This window comes from Oreochromis niloticus, linkage group LG18 (assembly GCF_001858045.2).
Source record: "Oreochromis niloticus isolate F11D_XX linkage group LG18, O_niloticus_UMD_NMBU, whole genome shotgun sequence".
Classification (NCBI taxonomy): domain Eukaryota; kingdom Metazoa; phylum Chordata; class Actinopteri; order Cichliformes; family Cichlidae; genus Oreochromis; species Oreochromis niloticus.
The window spans coordinates 18,888,325-18,907,434 of NC_031982.2; the positions used below are offsets into that span (position 1 = coordinate 18,888,325).

General features: G+C 38.9%; 2 protein-coding genes across 3 annotated transcripts; both read right to left on the reverse strand.

Annotated features, from left to right (window-relative positions):
- Positions 1 to 1,165: 1,165 nt before the first annotated feature.
- On the reverse strand, positions 1,166 to 7,733 carry asb10 (ankyrin repeat and SOCS box containing 10). Of its 2 annotated transcripts, none has more exons than XM_003437864.5 (5): positions 5,691 to 7,733; positions 3,805 to 4,072; positions 2,871 to 3,375; positions 2,236 to 2,349; positions 1,166 to 1,865 (listed from the first exon to the last, which is right to left on the reverse strand). In XM_003437864.5, exons 1-5 carry the CDS (start codon positions 6,004 to 6,006, stop codon positions 1,680 to 1,682), a joined length of 1,389 nt encoding a protein of 462 aa, XP_003437912.1. In that variant the 5' UTR covers positions 6,007 to 7,733; the 3' UTR covers positions 1,166 to 1,679. The 2 variants fall into 2 exon arrangements, with proteins under 2 accessions (XP_003437912.1, XP_005476481.1); XM_005476424.2 differs by lacking the exon at positions 5,691 to 7,733 and adding an exon at positions 4,793 to 5,146.
- A 3,307-nt stretch (positions 7,734 to 11,040) lies between these two features.
- On the reverse strand, positions 11,041 to 11,643 carry h2bk1 (H2B.K variant histone 1). Its single transcript, XM_003438099.5, has 2 exons — positions 11,461 to 11,643; positions 11,041 to 11,361 (listed from the first exon to the last, which is right to left on the reverse strand). Exons 1-2 carry the CDS (start codon positions 11,572 to 11,574, stop codon positions 11,125 to 11,127), a joined length of 351 nt encoding a protein of 116 aa, XP_003438147.1. The 5' UTR covers positions 11,575 to 11,643; the 3' UTR covers positions 11,041 to 11,124.
- Positions 11,644 to 19,110: the final 7,467 nt, after the last annotated feature.

Genomic DNA, 19,110 nt, shown 5'->3' on the forward strand with positions numbered 1-19,110 from the left:
AGAGAGAGATATGCTGCGTGCGAAATTAGATTAAGATAAAAGCCGTTTGTGAGGTCAACTTCAGTGTGGACACAGACTCACAGTGGCTAAAGTCACTAATCCCCAAATCTAAATCTATAAATCTATAAACTTTAATCTCTTTTGCTGGCCATATGCCAATTAAAACAACGTGTGATTTTTTTCCTTTCTTTTTTTAGACACTAAATAAAGCACTAATTTTACTGTGCGCTTTTGGAAAAGTAATTTGTCCCTGATCAAAGTCGCATGGGGTGGGAAGAAAAAAAATCTCTTTTCTTAAGCACTGGTTTAATCGCAGATCATCTCACCTTTTAAATGGCAATGGGAACTGATGATGATTAGCCCTATTGAGTCCTGGGTGCCCGGGCTCTCCAACTGGTCGTCTGATTGCATGAGGACATAAACATATCACCACCGACTCTGATTAGCAGTGGAGGGCCAGGGCAGGCTAATTCTTATAATTGCAAGTGACTTCAGCAGCACCTCGCTTTGATCTACTGAAACCATTTGCCGAGCTCGTCTTCTTTTCTTTTTCGGGTTATTCTGAGTTTACATTGCTGCTCTTTGCGCGCTTTGTGAACGAAATTCTGTAATTGCCTGTTTCATTTCTTAAAGACCAATCAAAACTGTGTTAAAATAGGGCCTGTGTTCTCAACCTCTTTATGACTAAAAAAAGTTTTATACGGCAGGGATATAAAAATGATACCGAACCTCTATCTGCTGTCTGTAAATTCACATTAAAGCTGTTTTTCCCCCCGTGTAATAATTTTAAAAAGGTCCAGATCGTCTGCATCTAAACTTTTCCACCCAGTAAGTGATGGAATAGAAGAAGCGCTCTTTTTTTCCCCGCCTGTGCCGTTCTAATCTCCTAAACCAAATCTAAAAATAATTTCACAACACACATTCAAATATCTCTAAAAGTTATTCAACATATTTCTGTTTATTTGATTTCAATTTTTAATTTTTGAGGGCATACTGGTTTGGATACCGGTGCTTCCTAAAATATTTTTGTGTTATAAATTACTAATTTCCAGAAAAACGCGGCAATGACAAAACAACCAGTAAACACAGAGAGAGAGAAAAATGACTACAAGCAAAAACATGACAGAAAAATATAAAAACATGAAACATGAAAAGAACAATGACCTGATCATGCAGCAGTGGTGGAAAACTTTTTCATTTCAAGCCTGTTTTATTCATATATATAATCACAGGCATCTCGGTGAATCAAACGATTAATGCAAATATTTTGATGGCAATCCTCGATGTGCAAAACATAATTACTATGCTCCCTAGCGCTGACCTATGATAATAATTATGTATACAATTTAAAACAAGTCGTCCTTTTTAAATTAAAGTGTAGAAGTACGAAAAAAAGAAAAAGTGATCAAAAAAAGTAAAGAAAATATAAAACAATACAGCTGCAGCCCCACTGCATAATTTATTAATTCTAGTCTGTAGCGCCCTCTTGTGGTGCAACATCAAACGTGTTTCTGCGCCGAGACATGGATCAAAACATGACAGCAAACGACTCTGCGTCTGCCTCCTGAAAATCTCATGTGTGGCAGCACGCACCCTAAAAAATCTGCGTATTGATTCACATTGTTGGACTTTTATCACCATCGATATTTGGTACAAAGATTCACACTCAGATTGCACTTTTAGTGAATGTATCCTCTGAAATCCAGGAGAAGGTAGTTCTTGATGAACTTGGGCAGATCAAGCTTTGGGACCACTTTGTGTACCCGGCCTTCCAAGAATCTCCTGAGGCTGCAGCGAGCCAAGTGTTGCAGGGAGCGAGGAGTCATTTCCAGGGAGAAGACTGACTCATAAAATTCTTTGTATTCCTTTTTTGGACAGAAACACACAAAAAATAGATTTAACTGATGAACTGATACTAGATTGATGGCTCTATATCGATGCTATGATATTCTGAGTTTAGTTTTGCAATCAGCTTATATTTAAAAATGAATGATTAAAAAAATCTCTTTCTGAATATAAAATAATAATAAATTATTTAATGTTCTTTTCATTTTTAAAAGCCCTCATATTTATAAGAAACTACAATATTTTTCCCTACCTAAATGGCTGAGATGGGTCACTTTAAAAGTATTCATTTAAAGACAATGAAGAATAAAATATTTTACTAAACAAATTAATAATAATAATAAAAAAAATGGTAAAACTAATTCATAATTTCACATTTAAAAAGCTTGCCTTAAACACCTCTTCTGACACAGACTCAACCCAGGTGTCCGTGACTTTGAGGTGACTGTAGGCATTCAGGAGAACCTCAATGGTGCGTGGTGATTTGGAGCAGTGCATCAAAACCTGCAAGGTGCATCACAACTCAGAGCAAAGCAGTACGATTTATACAATCAACATTTAAGTTCATGAGCAAGCATGTGACTCCATAGAACTGAAGAAATAAAGTAATTAAACACTTGTGAAATGAACAGATTGGTCTTCCCTCCAGGGGTTTAACTGGAAATTATGCAATTAGTGCTAATTAATCTCCTATTAACACTTGCCTAATTAGGAACCAGGCATTTTGTGTAGTGCACGTGGGTTCACTGATAGTTGTAGTCTGTTTCCCGCTGAGAGTGCAACACTTCATGTTGTGCCATGAGATGGTAATGATTTGAATGTGAAGTTGTGAAGTCTGGAATATCGCAGGGAACAGTGTAGTGTTTCAAAGAAATCTTAGTCAAGGTGTTACATGTGCAGTACTTGCTAATTATGCAAAATGAGCCACCTTGATGAATAATTGGTGTATGCTGTAGCCGTGATAGCATGCTTCTGCACACGTTTTATTCTAATTCCATGTAATATTCAAGCATTTGGGTCCCTACCTTCGGAAGAGCACCGGGCCACACCCGAATGGAGCCGTGGTTGAGCAGAGAGCGGACAATCCTCTCGGGACTATGGGAAGTCTTGTAGGCCACCACCTTCAGGATGTTGTGCATTGGAGCTTCACCTCCATAGTCCATGTCGTTAACACTGGCCCCATTTTCCAGCAGTAGATCCACTATGTCTGGGTTCGCATTCTTACAGGCCATGTGCAAAGGAGTGCGTTTGTCCTGTTCCTCAGTGTGGATGTTGGCCCCTGCGTTTATCAGTATCTGACACACCTTGAAATAATTACGGAGGTCCTGTGCCTCCTGGGGCTGTGAGCAAGCAGAATTGAGGGAGGTGAGACCCTCATGGTTCTGTTTGTCCACAGCAGCTCCATGACGCAGGTACAGCTCAGTGTGGTCTGGGAGGCCATTCCTGGCAGCCACATGGAGAGGAGTGTCATATTCATCTACAGTGCAGCCGTTGATTGCAGCTCCATACTGAAGGAGATACTTGGCACATCTGCAGACAGGATTAATAGAATCAGGTAGATCAGTTGTTCCTACACTTTAGATTTTTTTTCCCTTTCAGATTCAAAGGCATTCTAATGCATTATGCTTGGTATATTTTTTTGTCAGCTGGTTATATTACAGCAAAATTTACAACTAGGGGCAGCAGCAGTCCCACATTTAATATATTTTACTGTCACTTGTAGCTTCACCTCCTGCTCCTGGAATATGTAACTCCTGAAGGAGGAAATGACAGACATAACAGAATGTTTACTCTGCAATAAATACACCTTTTGCTCAGGTAAATATACTCAGGGGTTTTGTTTGCTCTTATATAACCTTGCAGCTACAAGGATACAAATTCAAGTACTGGTGTTTAAGACTGACTGCACTAGATGAGGAATGGAAATACCCTTACATAGTTTTACTGGATTTCACTTACTCAAGGGATTCATGGCTTGTACAAACATGCAAAGGCATAAGGCCGTCCTCTGAGACAGCATTGGCATTGGCACCGTGCATCAGCAAGAGTTTGGCACACTCTGGTTGGCAGTTTTCACAAGCCTCGTGCAGCGCAGTGGTGCCGCCAGGTGCTAGGTCAACATCTGCTCCGCGCTGCAGCAGGAGCCTCAGGCAGTCCGTGAAGCCTCGACCAGCTGTGATGTGAAGCGGTGTCGTCAGCTCCTGCTCATAAGTCAGTGACCACAGTCCTGCCAACAGGGAGCAAAAGTGTCATGAAGACAACATTGAACTCAACCCATAGGAAGACTGTCAAAGTATACATGTCACATATATGCTTCAGCAGATATAGTATACAGCAGGGGTGTCAAAAATAAGGCCTGGGGGCCAGAATAGGTATGGTAAACACTTCAATCCAGCCCGGTGGATGGCTTTTGGAAAGTATTAGAAAGGGAGGACATTTTTGGATTTTTAACTGTATTTTTATGTTTTACAGCTTTTCCTGCTATAAACTAATAGACATAGTTAAGTAAAAGATAAAAAATGAAATGACAGAGAAGTACCTGTTTTTTATTTTCTACTATAGAAATCTTGGTTAAAAAAAGAAAGCTTTCAGTGGAACAAAAACTTTAGGTTTTTAAATACATGATAGTCTGAGCCACCAGGCATTTTTCTGTACTTTTACACATTTATCATGCAGAAAAACTGAGATGTGGTGTTGAAATTACACTTCTTTATCTTATATTAAGGTACCTCTGGGATCAGATGTTTGGTTAAACATCCTTACACTGACAAAGTTGAGTTTCCCCCGTCTCGCCCACTTAAAATCAAAGTGGACTGTATGTAACCCTCAATGTAATTTGACATCCCTGCTATAGTGTAACATCTTAATGTACTCATGATAACATGTTTCATCAAAATCTAGTTTAATCTTGCATCAGCAAGATTAAACATAAAAATCAAGGACCTACTCAGGCCTCTGTAGTTAAATCTAAAGTTCTTCCACTCCTCCAAGTTGCTGGTGTCATAAATTGCATCAATAAGGTAGCCATACTCATCATCATCCACGATACCGAGGATAGTCAGCTCATCGCCCACGAGCAAAGAGTTCCAGAACTGCAGGATACAACCTGTGGCCTTGGCTGTGGCGATCACATCTTCTCTGTATTTCTTTTGTTTGCGCCACTTCACTCTAGGTGCTACGTAAGCCATATTACAGCGAACTAGTTTGTTTTTAAAATGTGTTAGTTGTGAGGTTTCTCCTGAAGCACCACTTATGCAGGTTGTTTGTGCAGACAGGGCTATTTCAGGGAGGTGTTATGTGATATTGTGCTTGACCCTTTGAACCAGTGGCATGAGAGCCAATGACTGTGCATCGCATGTAACCTGCCTAATTATCCAGCTAATACAGTTTTGCAGTCTAAGAAATTAGAAGTGACACATTATTTTAGCTACAACAAAAAAAGTCCTTCATGATGTTTTTCCAGTGACGAAACAAGTTATTGAAAGCAGACACTGACTCAGTCTTTAATGGAAGGGTCACAACTGAATCTAATGGATTGTCCTGTTGCAGAGAACAAACAGATGACTCTCAGGTCTGATTATGTGGTGGGCATATGATGGTTTCTATAAATATCTCTTCGGGTTCTGTGGCTATAAATATTGCATTGATTTATCAAGCGAGAGGTGCCAGATGCACGTTGCTCAGCAATGCACAGCAGTGATTTCTTTATATGTTTTTGCCTTTATTTTTTTCGTGAAATCACAGGAAATATCTGTTGTGTTGAAACCATACTTCTGATTTTGGTTGCCAATCTCCAATTCATGTGACTTCTTAGATCACTAATGAAGACGGATGTTGTCTCTTACCTTCCCCTCTGGCAGCCCAGCGCATTTCCCCTCCCTGTGGCTCAATGATGAGGTTTGCTGTGGATCCTCTAGGAAAAAAGTGCTGCATAGCCTCCAGGTCTCCTGTATACAAAGCATTGTGGATGACCACATCGTGGCAGACAGCTGGTGGCAGGGACTTCAGCAGTGCTCTGTTGTTGGCCTCCTTCTTCAGCATATAGCTACTCAGATTATGAGAGGCAAGTTGCTTGCTGTACTTGTATCTCTCTAACGTGTCCTTGTCAAGTTCAAGAGAACGCAAGGCCATGGACGTAAAGACAAAGCTGCCTCTCGACATGCTTGTTGTGTGATATGTGTATGATTATGTCTAACAAGTCCCCTCTCTCTGTTTCTGTTGTTATTTCACTCTCTCTGGCTGATGTCCACTTTGTACCCGCCGGCTGTTCACAGGGTTGATTCACCGAGTTGTTTTGATATTCGGCATGAGACCCTCCCTGCAGCGTGACAAGTAAATGCTATTTTTATGTCTCACACGCAGCCACTCAAACCTCTCCTGTTTGCCTCCAGCAAAGTTATAAAGTCTCTGTTAGTCTGCTAGTATCAAACCCAGTGCATGCTGTTTTAAAAGTAATACAATATTTACTAAAATTACATGTAATTTAGCAAAACTTTACCAAAAGGAGGCTTAAAAACTACTGATTTTCAGTGTGGTTCTTTCAACTTACCCTACTTTAAATTTATTGAGCATAAGTCTGAAAAGTCAGTGGATGTGAACCTTTTTGTGCACTGTTCACCTTCATTGTTTTAACAAAAAAAAACAAAAAAAACCATGTTAAAAAATAAAAAATCTCCAGACCTGTAAGGACAGATTTTGCCACGACATTTTTCTTAGAGGAAGAGCAAATAAGAATGCCCTATTTGTAAGCCCCTGAGTAGCTAGCAGAATGCCTTTTTCAGCTCAGTATTTTTTTTCCAAGAGCTTTAATGGATTTTATGTATCCACATGGCTCCCTGCATTAGAACATTAGGCTGAATGACTGGCAACCGCTGTGTCACTCTGCCCCACGTGTAGTGTTCTGATGGCGGAGGGACGGCACATAATTAAGCCTCTTAAGCCTACTCGCTAGGCATCTGACAAACATCTCTTTTGACTGATGAACAACCATTTTCCAGTTGTAGAAATTCTACCCAGAAAAAAAAACAAAACAAAAAACCCCCAAAACAAAACAGATCTCACAGCTCTGTAGACACCAAGGATGGAATTTCATGTCTTCAAAGGGTGACCTTCAGTTTGACACCATCAGCATCACCATCTAATTTTAGCAGTATCTGATACATTGCGTATCAAAAACACACTTTTTAAGGTGTACTTATCCGCCTTCGTGTTGGAGTCTATTAAGATGCCTGCAAGCTCTGCGGAAAACAAAGTTTGCGCCACAGGTGGAGGAATACACGATATTGGCGAAGAGGTTTTACCTTCTTTTCTACTCGAAAACACAGAGGCAGAGCCGCATCTCATCTATACCTTAACGACTGTTCTGGTATGGAAATCAAGGTCATTTATTTTATGTTACAGTTGGTAATAGATGCCACATTAAACTGAAGGCGAGTAAGAGTTTCAACTTTGAAAACACACATTACCAGAGAGAGACTAGGAATATTGTTTTTGCGGCTGGAGTACATCCTTTTAAATGATATACATAATGAGTTTATAATATGCATCTGGGCTACCTCCTCTCTACTTTGATGTCTTCCAAATGGCCCGGGTGTCATCAGCAAAACATGTAGGCACTTTCCCGCCTCATTGACTCCCAAATGTATTTTAAATATCATTCCTGGTAACGCAATTATTTAAAACGCTGAACTAAACACTTACTAATGGGGAAAAAGACAGCCACTTCGATAAATTCATTTCTCAAATGGTGGGCATTCGTGTTTCCTTTTTTCCCCCTTTTTCTCTCTCTGTGAAGCGGAGGCAACTCTGATGATAACAAAAAAAAACATCAGCAGCAGTAACACCCCCTGCCCTCACAGCCCCCTGTGGACATATTAAATCTATGGTTTCCTCACATTACCCACCAGTAGCTGCCTCTCCAAGGCTTTCTGCATTGTGGTCAACCACCTTCCTATCCCAAGGCAGTCAGTAAGAGGCTGGACATCAGCAACGGCCCTGATGAGAGCGAGGCACTTCATTTATGCAATCATAGGCAATTAGTTCCCTCTGATTATGAGGCTCTTAATGCTATTTTGAGTACTGTGTGCCACAGTACTACAGAAAGAAATTAAACTATAGCCCCCCCTCCACACTGAGCAGTCATTTAATATACTGGGAACATAATGAAATGTACACAGTAATTACAGTAATATTAAATGCTAATGGGTTTGCAATTGGCTCTGCTGTTAGTTTAAGAGAGTCAGAAAGACAGTTCAAGTTTAGACACGGATCAATTATCCATCAGGTGTTTCTTATCTTAGTGGTTTATGTGTTATTTCATGTTATTCCTATCAGAAAAAGCGAGATCAGTGCTTGAGCAACTCTGTGCTGGTTAATACGCTAGATACACATTTCAGCACACGTCTCTGCCATGAAGTTTGCATTCAGGTCGTGATAAGAGACGATAGACAAGTTTAATTGGCTATTGACATTATCTAAAGACAAGCTAGCTGTTGCATTTACTGTATGTATTTTCTGCGGGTTCCGATTTTAATCCGGGCTCACTTGTTCTAATTTTCCTTGCATCACACTGTAGTCCATCCAGTCATATTAAGCTAGGCACACACAATCTGCTTTGCATATTTCATGCCATTAAACATCTTGGATAACTAATCAGCAATGCTTTGCTTCTATACATGTGACACATAAAAGTCTACAACTGGGCTTAGGCGAGGTTTCCTGTTTGCAAATTTTCCTCAAATCTCATCACAATGCTTGAGATGTTGGTGAAGAACCTAAATGAATTTATAGAGCCTTGAATTGAACAGTAGCCCCAGACCATTCAGTGGAAGCATGATTACTTTTTCTGTATTCTTTCAGCCCTTAGCCCACTACCTATAATGTATTGTATGGGTCTTTGCAGATTCCAATTGTCTCTCAATGCACTGATCACCACGCAAATAGCCCTCTGTTTCATCATGACAATTGAGAGGTTCATATTTCAACCTAATAGTCCTGTATAACTTTAACCATCTATCACAACCTCATTTCATTGCGGTTGCAGTTAATACGCGCTTCCCTGCCAAGTGGAACATTTTCTAATGATGCACTCTCACATGAAAACAAGGCAAGTCATCCCAGGCTCTGCATCACTCACTAATGCACCCATCCATAATGTGTTCATAGCAGTCTGCCTAAAGGAGACAGCGATGACTACTACTAGGCATGGGCATGAGAGGGGATATGGGGAAGAGTGCAAGACACAAAACCTAAATGGCCACGATTATTATGAACAAAGTCACTGCCATTAAAGGCCGTATCACCCTCATAATAACATCTGTAGATTTCATATCATTACCAAGAATACTAGGAAATATCTGAGATGGTATCTCAACAATAACAGTCAGTGGCGGGAGTCGCACGCAACCTGCATTATCACAGTAAGTCTGGCTTTGTAGGATGTTGATAAGTGCAGTCTAATAGGTGTATGTAAAGCCCGATGTAAACACCATCCTAATTAGAGAGACCTTTATCAGTTCCTCCGCTTTATGCAGATTGAACTGGTGCAAACGCTAGTGTCATTATCCTGTAATCAAGTAGCATTCAGCTGATGGTGCCGTCTCTTAAAAACCTGATTATAATGCATAACAAGGACACAGTGTTGCTTTATCTCCTCTGTTAGTTTATAAATATTTCAATTTTAAGGATGACCTAGCCAGATAAAGATCTTGCAGGGGTTTGTATGAACTTCACCATAAGTGAAAAGATTGCTGTATTTTAAAATATAAGTAAACGCAGTAGTGTGTATTTAGTCAAAAACAGCAAAAAAAAAAAAAAAATTGACATAATACCAAACTTCGAAACTTATATGAAAAACACCACTAATCTTTGTTTTGAAGATATTTCTATATTTCAAAAAGATTTATACCAGGCGAATAAAAAAAATATAAGTTTGGACATTATTTTTTTTCTTTGTTAAGTTTTCCTCCAATTGAGTAATTGCTCTCTCTCTCTATATATATTATTTTATAAAATTATCATCTCATTTTTTCCCCATTATCATGATGGACAAAACTTCAGAAATAATTTTTAAAAATTATTTCTTTTACTTTGTTTTTTTTTTTCTTCTACTTTCTGGTAGCTGGACAGACACAATGCAATCCGGAAATGAGTTCAAATGATTAGTGACCAAAACCAAAGACACTTTTTTTTGTTTCAGTACCTGGCATAAGTCAGCATACATTCATACGTGTTAAATAAACCTTCCTTCCTTCTTTCATCGTCGTCAGGGTTAACAGGATGACTTGCTAGCTAGCTAAGCTATAGTTTAGCTAATTTTCTCACTTTTCATAATTACAACCGCCCAGGTGCTTCTGACAATATTGAAACCGTTATGACGATGATGATGACGATGTCTGAAGTGAGAAAGAGACTATTATTTGTGGGCGTACAGACTATGAGGTCTTTAATCATTAAAGAAAGTATAGGTTAAAAAAACACAAGGCGATATTACCTGGCAGTGATCAGGTTCAAGTTTACATGGTAACGCTGGAGACACCTGTTCAAGTGCCCACCTGTGCGTGCTGCTGCTGTAATCTGCATCTGTAATCTGCCTGTAATCAGAAAGAAAGTGTGATGTCATGTTTTAATCAGAACCATGTTTTCAATAGGTTTGTTATGGACAGCATCCAGCAGACATATACATCCATACATCATTCAGATTATACTGGTGGAAAACAGCAGACCTCTACCACACTATGTTTGCTTATGGTGAATTAAAGCATTGTGGTAAGAGAAAATTTGCTGATGGAGCTTGATTGCGAGCGTCTTAATTTGGACATTCTTGATATAGAGAGAAATGTTCAAGCTCCCCGACAAAACATGATAGCGTTCAGTGCACTAATGGATTGCTACGGTATAACTTCTAAAGGGTTATTGCTGCTGCATTGACTTTATTGGTTTTTACTAACAGTTATCAAGTAGGTGAAAGGCAGGTTTTAATATTTAAATGGGGAGTGCTACTGGCTTCCAAATGAGTAATTTCTGTAGTTTCTAGTTTGCCATCACACTGCGGTACACAACTTATGCAAGGCTGAAACACACAAAAGTCCCCTTTGAAGGTGCATCTGAACGAGACAGATGCAATTACCCCATCTAGTGGCGACACCAGCCTTGATGGCTTTACTTTATTGGGGGAGGAAAAAAGAAATAAAATCATTGCTTTGTGAATTATTTTAATGACCAGCTTTCAAAATGCCAACTCTCAAGTTTAAATTCCTCATCATAACGCACTGGAAGTTTTCACTTGGAGCTGGTGTACTTGGTGACGGCCTTGGTTCCCTCAGACACGGCGTGTTTAGCCAGCTCCCCGGGCAGCAGCAGCCTCACCGCAGTTTGCACCTCTCTGCTGGTGATGGTGGAGCGCTTGTTGTACTGAGCCAGGCGGGACGCTTCTGTGGCAATCCTCTCGAACAGGTCATTGACGAAGGAGTTCATGATGCTCATGGCTCTGCTCGAAATCCCCGTGTCCGGATGAACCTGAGGGCAGGAAGAAGGGTTGCCATGCCATTTAATTAGAGGACAAAGAAAACCGAGGCAGCTATAAGGTTCGTTGCGCCTTTCTTCTTCTTCACCCACCTGTTTCAAAACTTTATAGATGTACATCGCGTAAGTCTCTCTTCTTTTGGCTTTTCTTTTGGCTTTTTTCTCAGTTGAACTCTTCCCCTTCTTTTTGGATGCGTCGTTAGTCATGTTAACCAGTCAAAACTGCTATATCCACTTATTCAGGAGCGGTTTTCCCAATCTTGGCTGACGGGCAGCTGTTTATGTAGCGTGCCTTAATTAGTGATTAATTTACTTCACCTGGTTTGCTTCTGTAGGCTAGACTGATAGACATCAAAGTATAGCCAAAAACTGACCATGAGAACGAATGTTTATCACATTAGTATTATTCTTATTGTTTTCTTCGTATTCTGTGTTTTAGTGGCTTTATTTATTTATTTATTTTGCAAGTGGAAGTAGATTTCTATATTTAGGATGTTGCACCTAACAATGGTGTCCACTGGGTGGCGGACTTGCATTAGTTTTAAAGACTCGACATGCGCTTGAAAGCGGATTTCTATACTTGCTTTTGATTTAATTGCAATCCACTTTAATCTTCCTTCTGCCTCGTGGGTCATTAAATGTACCAAACATGTGGATGCCATTAAGCATCATAACAGTTATCAACAACACCTTTGAGCTCCATTTGCAGTCATATCCAGTGTTTAGGTGACAATCAGCCACACATGAAAGGTTATACAGTTTTCCGATAGATTAATGCGCACTGAGGCTGTGTTTATTAAAAATGCATGCCATTATGAGCAAGGCTGAATTAAAGCTTTAACCCCAGCCCCAAAGCCCAGGGTTCATTTTGTTCACAGTAGTACTTTTTTTTAGTGTGACAAAATTAATTCTGCACTCTTAATGGGGCACAGTGGTGCAGAGGCTCGGTACCCCCAGGTGGCCAGCTGGCAGTCTTTTTGCCATCTCCTTGTACCTGTGTAGGTTTCCCCTAAGCGCACCACCCTCCTCCCACAGTCTAAAATATGCAAGTTAGGTTCACGGTGACTCTTAATTGCCCAGTCTCTTTGTGGCTGTACTCCACCAGTGCTTTAAAGATAATATAGCAGAGTGAATGGATAGATTGAAAAAAATTTTTTTCAATGTGATGCTAATGACTGTTTCCTGCCACATCCATCCATCCACCCATCCATCCATCCTTTCGACTTCTCCCGACACTTCCCTTTTCACATGACAGAATCAGATGTTATATTTTATGCTTCAATTGAACTTTTACAAATGCAAAACTTACATTATTTATGATGATTTTCATGATTACTGCTCTCATTTGCAAACAGAAATCATGTGTTTAAATATGGACTGCTGTACAACAGGAATATATTCCAACTAACTGTTGACATTTCCTTTTTCTTTGTGTTTATTTTGAAAAACTTGAATTGGAAAACTTTTCATTTGAGGAGTTATACAACTATTACCGCCAGAAGGACAAATTAATGGTAGCAGGTAATAGAAGTGAGCCCATAGTAGGTTTTTCACTCTTCTCTTTTGATGCTAAATACTGAATATATTTCAGTCTGTGCTGGTGTAAATGTGTGATTGTGGCTGTTTGCTTAGTAGTGCCGTGTTTACATCTCTAAGCTTGTGTTTGATCCTGGGCTCTTTCCATCCCCGATACATGTAAGCTTTTCATGCTGATGATTAAGATTAAATGTTTATGCTCCAGGCCTGTATTTATTCTAGGTATTGTTGTTGTTTTATCTGGAATGAAAAGTTTACCATCTAAATTGGCCTTCAGCATGTGATCTATTCATTAAATAGGATATTCAAGGACGAGTTTGAAGCCACCGTGATTACAAAAACATATCAGCATTTGACTTTGTCTTTAAAGCAGTGCGGTTACTTTTTTATTCTTTGAAATTCTCCGCATTGTTGCATCTTTATGATTTTAGTTGGAAAATGTTTTCTCCATATAGCAATAAGATATTTCCTAGCACTGGCACGCTAGTGAACGTGTTAGACAAAATTGCAGTCGAAAGCTTTATCAATCTTGTCTGATCCGTTTGTGCATACTGGAGGTCTTAGCTTCTGTATCACCAGCAGTTTATCTGTTTGATCGATGAGCTCCAAGGTACAGGAAGTAAACTGAATACAAATGATTCACATACAAATCTCTCTAAACGGCGTAGCATCGTGTTATGCTCATTCATTTCCATCATAACAAAGCTTTCCAAAGAATTAAACATGTTTGAGGTGACGTTTTAAATACGTACAATTTATTTCCTTATAGGTGTCTACGAAATGTAGGTAAATTTGCTTTTTCTGAAATAGGCACTTTAGGTTGCTTAAGGCAACTGAATTCTCTAATGCTTGAAAACTCTGGACTACTTTTAAAAAAACTTCAATCTGCAGTTCTGTCAAGTGGTATCTGCTCATCAAAAAGCATACATAATTTATATATAGCGTTCAGCTAAAACGTTAAAGTCACTGATAGATGATGTAACATTGCATTGCATTGTCTGCTAGAAAACAAAGAGCATTTGTGTGGATGCCACTGACTACCCACCTAAATATTGCTGCAGACCAAGCATGCCTCTATGGCAAAAGCACTCCCAGGTAGCAGCAGCCTCCCCCTGCAGGATACTGGGCTGCACCTCACAGCAGAAACTGCAAAGCATCCAGCTCCAAAAGATCCAACTTGATTGAGCTTCCATACGATGCTCTAATGATGATGATGATGATGACAGGTTTCACAGAGGGCCCACTTCACAGCCACACTACAGGAGACGCCCAGAGGTCTAGTGTCCTAATGTGCCCAAGCTGTTCTGGTGGAAAGTAGACAATATTATGCAATATGAAAAAAAAAGTGTATTGCAGAGAAAAAACAGATCCATACTATTTAACTTCACCCCCAACCGGGTGTGGCAGGTAGCTGCCCCTCCCTGAATCGTGTCCTACCAGAGGTTTCTTCCTGTTAAAAGGACGTTTTTTCTTTCCACTGTCACCAAATGCTTGCTCATAGGGGGTCATCCGATTGTTGAGGTTTTCTCTGTATTATTTTAGATCTTTACCTTACTATATAATGCAACTTCAGGCAACTGTTGTGATTTGATCGTGCTACAAATAAAATTGAAGTGAACTGAATTAAAATTGAATTGATCTGAGCTTAAGGATTTACTCTTTATCACTGAACAGATATCTTAGATTTAAAAGTGTCTGTCTTTCTCCTTTTGTTTGAAATTTGCACATTTGTGTTAATCAGTGAATTCTCAGTGTTAACACAAAGTGTTTGAACAGGGCCAAATCTCTTCATAGTGCTACATAATGCCAGTACTTATTCCAGAGTCCAGGAATTTTTCTTCCCCTGTCGCAAGCACACATTGAGCAGTAGCTTACATATGAATCGGCTTTTATCTCAGAAAAGCATTTATGCAAGGTCATTTGCAGCAGCTGCCACAGATAAAGTAGCAGCCATTGGATGAGAAGGCCATCTTTTTGTTTCTGTTGTTTGACAGATTTTTGCTGCTGGATTTTTGCAACTGAGAAGAGAAGATGAGAAAAAGGTGAATCTGTCTGACTGTCACAGACAGAGAGAGACATGCTGGCTGTTGTTTTTTTCTTCTTTTTCTTCACAGTTTAATGTTGCTTAAGGCTATGAAATGTATTTGTTTTATTGTATTCTTTTCTATATAGAGTTTGTTGCCTTTTAGAATGAAGCTCAGCTCGATACCTGCAGTTATTACAGCTCAGGTTGTGTCTCAGTGATGTATACAAATACATCTGTTTGTCTTTCTGTGAACATGCCCACACTTTAATTTTGCAATCATTGAATGAGCAGTCCAAAACCTTGATAACAACACAGCATTTTGTTTTTCTTAACAGTGGTTATAAAGTCTTCAAAAAAGTTAAAACATTTGGACATAATTTGTCTTATCTAATGGCTAACATCTGACTTCTGGCATGTGGAGGTGTGTGTGTGTGGGTGTGTGTGTGGGTGGGTGAGGGGGGGTTGTTTTACACAAACAAAGTGCGAATAGTTTTAGGTTTAGTGCTATTAAAGGAACTGTGCCAAGCTTATTAAATTATTGAGATAAAAAATCTGAATGGAGACCCAGTAAATACTGAATCTTACAGTGCCTACTTTTTTAAGCTATTTTTACAGGTTTGTTGTGTTTAACTTAATTTTTTTCAACTTTAACTTTTTTAACTTTTATTTGCTGTAACAAGAAATGTCCTAGCTTTGAATAAATCTTCTCTTATCTTGTCTTAATGAAGAGTACATAGCCTGAAGTAGAAGGATAATTTCCAACATTACTCGTGTGTCTACTCTGCAGTGGGCTATTTATCATTAGATGGTTACAGTAACACCATATTTCTGCTGCATTTATGAAATTATAGAACAACAATAACTAAAATTGTGTACTTTTTATTACCAAAAGATGAGAACTGTTGTGAAGTGGAGGAAAAATGTCCTGTTTAGAGTGACTTTGCCAAAGCTAGAGCTACTTTGTAGTTAATCAAATGAAAAGGAGGCTGGTTTGATATCCAGTAGAGCGATTAGCAGTATGATACCTTTGAAGATACTAAAAGTAAACAAACAAAGTTTCAGTTTCATTTTCCAACTGCAGATCAAGCAGACCAGCAGCCAGTGTGAGCAAATAAATGTGTCCAGACACCGTTAAATCCTCTGTTTTCCTTCATTACTTTTTTGTAAAATTCGTAGTTAGAAGGACTAAAGAGTATTTTATGTGCCTACATCCATACTGCCTGCTGTAATTGAGGTTCAGCCAAATTAAGAGGGTGTTTTTCATAATCATGTGATTCTGTTTTTTGTTTTTTTGTAAAAGCTACAGGGAGGGATGGACAAGAGAGCCTTAGATTCATTTTGACCTCTTAGTGTGTTGATCTGAGGCAATGGTTCACCAGCCGAGTATCAGTTCCAGCACAAGCTGATTTCCAATCCTTTGCAGAGATTTCAGTTTCCAAATCTTCGTTCCATGCATTCAGCTTAGATTGTGAACTCTGGCATGAAAGAGCAGATTATAAAATTGTGATGCGATTCCTTCTTTTAAACAGCCCTCTGTTGTGACATTTTCAGCAGGTGTTAGTGGAGATCCAGTATGTGAATTATGTTGAAGGTCTATAAAGCTTCGCAGCTGTAGAAAGTGAAAAATGCTTTCTATTCAGATTAAAAATGCATCTCGGTTATTGAAAAGACATGATAACATCAGAGTTTGGATGATAGAGATCTTAAATCTTTCCAAGCCCTTAAGAAGCCCAACATTTAAATGTAGCATCTGTTCCTGCGGGGATGAAAAAGCGGTTACTCCATATTCTGCAGTGTTGTGACAAAGAGTTTGGCTCTTTAAGATATTAGGTTTCAATCACATGTTTTAACAACTGAAGCACCAATCTGCTTCTGCACTTTTTGGCTGTTTAACTATTTTTAGACTATAAATAGTTACGCACATTGAAACTATAACCTTGAGATTTACATTTAAAAAATAAACCAAATAAACAAACTCTGTTACATTTATTGACTTTGTTCTTATAGTCACAGCAACACTGTTACAAATGTGCTTGTGCCAACTTTTGAAAACTGTATATTGGAAAACAAAGTGCTTAGAGGCTGGGATCACACTTTTAATCGAATCAATAGTTCAGGCTCTGTTATTGTGTCTTCATCCTGGCACTGCCCCCTCCAGTGCAGTGTTGCATCTTTGCTTCTCATTCTTTACTTCATGATATATGCGCTCTTAAATGTCATCTGCTTTAATACCGTGTCCAGTTGCTAACAGGGTAATCTGTTCTCGGAGGTGCTTGCCAAATCTCCATAACTTGGGCACTGCGTAGAAGGACTTGCTGTAATTGCTCTTTTTTAGCTCTGCATCATGCGGTTTGCTTGTCATGGGAATTTTTTGCTGAACTGTCGTAATTATAGCTCATTACTTAATATCCAGCACCGTTTAGAGTCACATAAAGTGGCAGCTGTAATCGCGTGCTGTTTTCACATTTATTGTCAGACCAGGTAAAGCTGTGTTAAGAGTACTCTGAAGATTGCCAAAGGTTTTGCAGCCTCATTCTTATGAATGAGAATGAACCAGTGTTTGTGACTGTGTATACCTTTTAATCTAAACTCTTACAATCATCCCAGTGATCTGTTACAGTCAGAGCACAAATAATAGAAACTATTTTCAATAAGTCTTCCAGGCAGATGCATATGGTCACATTTCTGGCAATGCTGCAAGCTTTTATGGACGAATATACAACACATTTGGTTTGAGTCCACAAAAACAAAAAGCGATATATGGAACTGTAAACCAGATAACTACCACTTGAATAAAGCATTCCACCGTATATAGAAAAATGGAGCAATATAGATTATGACTTCAAGGTTAATTTTATCACACATTACTTCATCATTGTTTGTATATGATGAGAAAACAGGTTCTCGTGATCACTAGTAAGTAGTGTTTATGACACAGACACATTATATTGTGTCCGTTATGGCACATAGTCCGAAGCCCAGAGGTGCTTGGGGCCTGGAAATTTTACAGAACATTAGTTAATAGTTTAAAGTCAAATTCAAAGGCTCCTTCAAAGAGAGTACAGTGCTTAGTAGTGCCTTAAATATTACTCCTCCTAATTAATATTCACTGCATTATGCTGTGCATTCTACCATCCACTTGAAAGCCAATTACTGCTGAAAAGTCTCCCACTTTCATGCTGCAACTGCAACAACAGGCATACCTGCTAGTGTGAATTTAGGTTTGTTAATGTTAACACAGGATAATGTTATCAAAATATAGAAAATGGAAATAAATACAGTGTGAAAAGCATTTGCATTTTCTGAGTGTACGTCGAAAAGAGAATGCAGATGTATGCAAGAGTGATGATGAAAATCACTATAAGATATATATGAATATTTATTGAGGTGTGTACAAATGTTTCTATGTGTATTCCATTAAGGGTGATTCATTCTATTTTAAATTCTAATCAAGAGGATTTAAATCTATTGAGGTTTTAAATGATTGTTTGGTTATAGTGAAAATATGTCAGTACTGTTGCTGTTGGTGTCACAAAAGTTTCACTTTAATGTTTTCTGTTTTTCTAATAGAAATGAGTGAAGTTAGCAGTGGTGCAGATCTTTAACAATCTAATGATCTGATTTGATTTGTTAGTGACCTGATTTCATTCAGAGTCACATCTCGATTCAAAAGGATACTTAAAAGTGAAAGGGACACTATATTTTAGCTTGTATTCTAATTCTCATGGTGTCCCATGTGTGCATCTGGTGCTCGTTGATGGTCTTTTTGTGACTAAAATGAAAAGACAATAAACGTTTCTGAAAGTATTCAGCTTTTGTATTTATTTTCTGCATCATCTTTATCCTGCATGAGAACTATGGTCATGTGAAAAAGAGTATTTCACCGGACCCTATGCTCTACATGACAGTACATTTAGAAAAAAACGTATTGCTTCTTTGAAAGGATGGCTAGGAGAAAGCCTCTTCCCTCTAAAAAGATCATGAGAGCAGGGCTGAAGTTTGCAAAGTTGCATCTGAACAAACAATAAGACTTCTGGAACAATGTCCTTTGGGGAGACAAGACCAAAATGAAGATGTTTGAGATGTATGCACAGTGCCACATTTGGCGAAAACCAAACGCAGCATATCAACACAAAAACATCCTGCCAGCTGTCGAGCACAATGATGGAGGGGTGATGACT